Genomic DNA, 3,266 nt, shown 5'->3' with positions numbered 1-3,266 from the left:
TTTGTAAACAGTCTAACGGAAACAAGCTTGAATCACTCGCACGACATCAATAACGTTTTACTGACTGTCTGTGAATCTGTAGCAAACTTCCTTTTTGCGTAGTATCAACCTATCGAATACTTGATAGGTTCCATTCATTAAAATTCATCTTTCTTCATTTTCTTTTGCAGAGTAAGCGTTCCTCATATCAATGGAATTTGAGAGAAATTGCCATGGAAACGTTCAAATGATTTCGAAGAGAATCTCTTCTATGAAATTAGCTATACAATACACATTTATTATATTTATTCTAATCAAAAAATTGAATGGAGGACACACAGATGATGCATTACAGAACTCAACCCAAAACACGCTCACTATCAACACCAATGAGTCTACGGCTACGACAGACTCGGAAAGAAACGTCACTGTTCGGACGATAAGATCTACCACGTCATCAACGACGTCACCACCAACAACGACGTCATCGGTTGGTATACATACTACGTATCTGGAAGGTAAGTTTGATGGACGTTTTTGGTTGAAGAATCAAAACATCAAAAAAAGAGAGAAGACTTTTGCTATCAAGATCAAAAGGCAAAACTTTCGCACGAGTTTATTTTCCGCTCTTACGAGCCAAAGTAAGATATGCCGTCAAAAGGTGACTTGGTTTATGTCACCGTGGATTTATGACACTTATGTACTACAACGATATTACATGACACTACTTATAAGATTGTTTAAAGGGAAAACCACTGGACCTCCAATTTTTGATTGATTTTTAGTCCCCAATTACGCGCACCGCCCGAGGGGGCTATTACATTAGCACCCGTCCGTTCGTCCGTCCGTCCGTCCGTGCGTGCGTGCGTGCGTGCGTGCGTTCACCCTCATATCTCTGGCGTGCACCAACTGATTTCAACCAAACCTCTCGCAAGGTAACATACTATGTGAAACATGTGCACATCATTTTGTTTTGCGACTGAATAAATATGGCCGAATGGCGGCCATATTGGTTTACAAAAACTTGAATTATGATGTCAGCATCCATATTATTTCAATATTCACTGTGTTGCACTGATATTTATACTATAATGACTTTCAATTTTATTACAGCAACAACTCGACCGGTTATTGAAACAAGTACATTTACAACGACGAGTTTGACAACAAACTTGGTATCAACTGTAGCAATCACCACAGTACGAGGTGTATGTGGTGGAGAGTATGATGACCTGGAGTCAGGAACTTTCTACTCCCCAGGATACCCTGATAACTACCCAGTAAAACAGTACTGTGTATATACTATGACAGTTGAGGAGGATCACGTGATTTCGGTAAGCTTGTAGTATTCTTATATATTTTACTGACATTTCAGTTTGTCTTTTGGGTAATATTTTAAATACATGTACTTTTTTTTTAAAATACAGTATTGTGCAAAACTTGCAAATCTGCCAGCTGCATGTTAGTGAATGAGATCTATGTAGTTGCATCAAACAGAGAAGCTGAACGGTATTTTGAAATCCGCTGTAGTTCTTCATCCACCATTATCTTATTTTTTTCAGTTTTCTTTCTCGACCTTCGACCTCAGAGGTTATTCGTGTCAGTATGACAATGTGACTGTCAGAGATGGACCTGACAGTTCAAGTCCCCTAGTCGGTGTTTACTGCGGAGGAGCAGGACGACAACCCCCAGAAACAATTATTTCACGTAGCAACACGTTGTATTTGTTATTCGAGGCTTGTGATCAAAGACCTGATAACACATCGCATCAAGGATTTAGCGCAGAATATTTGGCAATCACTTCTAAGCCATCCTTGCCGACAGAGAATCCATTAGGTGAGATATCACGTTATGTACACAATTCCATTGCTGTGTGAATCCAACACTTCCTTCGTCGTCGTAAACCCCACCCTCTTTTACGGCAGCTCTTGTTTGCGAGAATGCCCTTCCCTCTAAATTATGTAAACACGCGTATATGACTTTAGGATCTCGAATGAAAACTTGAAGTTCAAAGGTTATTTAATTTAATTTAATAAATGAAAGCAGATCATAATAATTTATATTGCACATTCTGTACTGTTCCCCTCCCCCATTTACAAGCCAAATTTTTAAGACATTATAAAAAAAACATGGCAAATATAGATATAGGAGTTAAATAGGCGTTCACGGTACACTGCACTGCACTGTTGCACTACTACTATACGTAACGTTTGTCGAAATAATGACATCACAGGCAGGAACACCAAAATACCACTGTTGCTATACGTTCGAATCATGTGTCATTTTGATGGCACGAATACTTATCATCATACAATATTTATTGTTTTTTGTGTTTGTTTAGTTCGTCTTTTATCAGTATAAATGTCAGTCCACATGTACTATTTTCTTCCTGTGTGATAAGGCGTACTAGGTACAAATAGATACCAACTTATCATGATTTTCTTTCAGTCTTTATTTATTAGTGGATGTGTGTATTATTAACCCTGCTTGTAGACGGTTTACATGGTTTAAGTCGCGACTCGATTCTGACAATGTCCCTCTTCTTTCTTCATTTCTCGGAATCGAGTCCCGTACTCCGTCGGCAAGCAGGAGTGTGTGTGTGTGTGTGTGTGTGTATGTATGTATGTATGTATGTATGTATGTATGTATGTATGTATGTATGTATGTATGTATGTATGTATGTATGTATGTATTTGTATGTATACATGTATGTATTTATGTATTTATGTATGTATGTATGTATGTATGTATGTATGTATGTATGTATGTATGTATGTATGTGTGTGTGTGTGTGTGTGTATGTATGTATGTATGTATGTATGTATGTATGTATGTATGTATGTATGTGTTTCTGTTTTCTTTGTGTCTGTATGTACTGTGTGTTTGCATACGCGTCTGTCTGTCTGTGTGTGTGTGTGTGGGGGGGGGGGGGTTGATTCCATTGCTGCCAAAAGAAAAATTTCCCCCACTGTATGCATTTTTGTCTTTCGCTGGATAATAAAGTTGATATATTGATTTTGATATTTACTAGATCCTCCACAGACGGGTCAGTGTGGTGCTGTATTTGAAGGACGTCACCACGGAGGGTTTGGTTCACCGTTATTCCCATATGAAGTATATCACCCTAATGACTATTGTATATATCATATATCCATACCTGATAATTATTTTATAAAGGTAATTTTATACAAAATTCACTGGTTGATATGTATGTATGACGTCATTATAGGGGCATACCTAAGAAACCCCGAGAAATAGTGGATGCGGAAACTGACACCAATTTACAA

At 38.0% G+C, this 3,266-nt stretch overlaps 1 protein-coding gene across 1 annotated transcript in view; it reads left to right on the top strand.

Annotated features, from left to right (window-relative positions):
• The first annotated feature begins 226 nt into the window (after positions 1 to 226).
• LOC144445000 (uncharacterized) overlaps positions 227 to 3,266 on the top strand; it is a 9,310-nt gene continuing 6,270 nt past the window's right edge. The window contains exons 1-4 of the mRNA XM_078134550.1: positions 227 to 497; positions 1,093 to 1,313; positions 1,542 to 1,815; positions 3,011 to 3,156. Coding sequence (XP_077990676.1) covers positions 227 to 497; positions 1,093 to 1,313; positions 1,542 to 1,815; positions 3,011 to 3,156 — 912 coding nt within the window. The remainder of the gene's footprint in view (positions 498 to 1,092; positions 1,314 to 1,541; positions 1,816 to 3,010; positions 3,157 to 3,266) is intronic.

Source organism: Glandiceps talaboti, chromosome 13 (assembly GCF_964340395.1).
Source record: "Glandiceps talaboti chromosome 13, keGlaTala1.1, whole genome shotgun sequence".
Lineage (NCBI taxonomy): Eukaryota > Metazoa > Hemichordata > Enteropneusta > Spengelidae > Glandiceps > Glandiceps talaboti.
The sequence above is the reverse complement of the archived record's forward strand: the minus strand, read 5'-3'. Positions and strand labels throughout refer to the sequence as shown.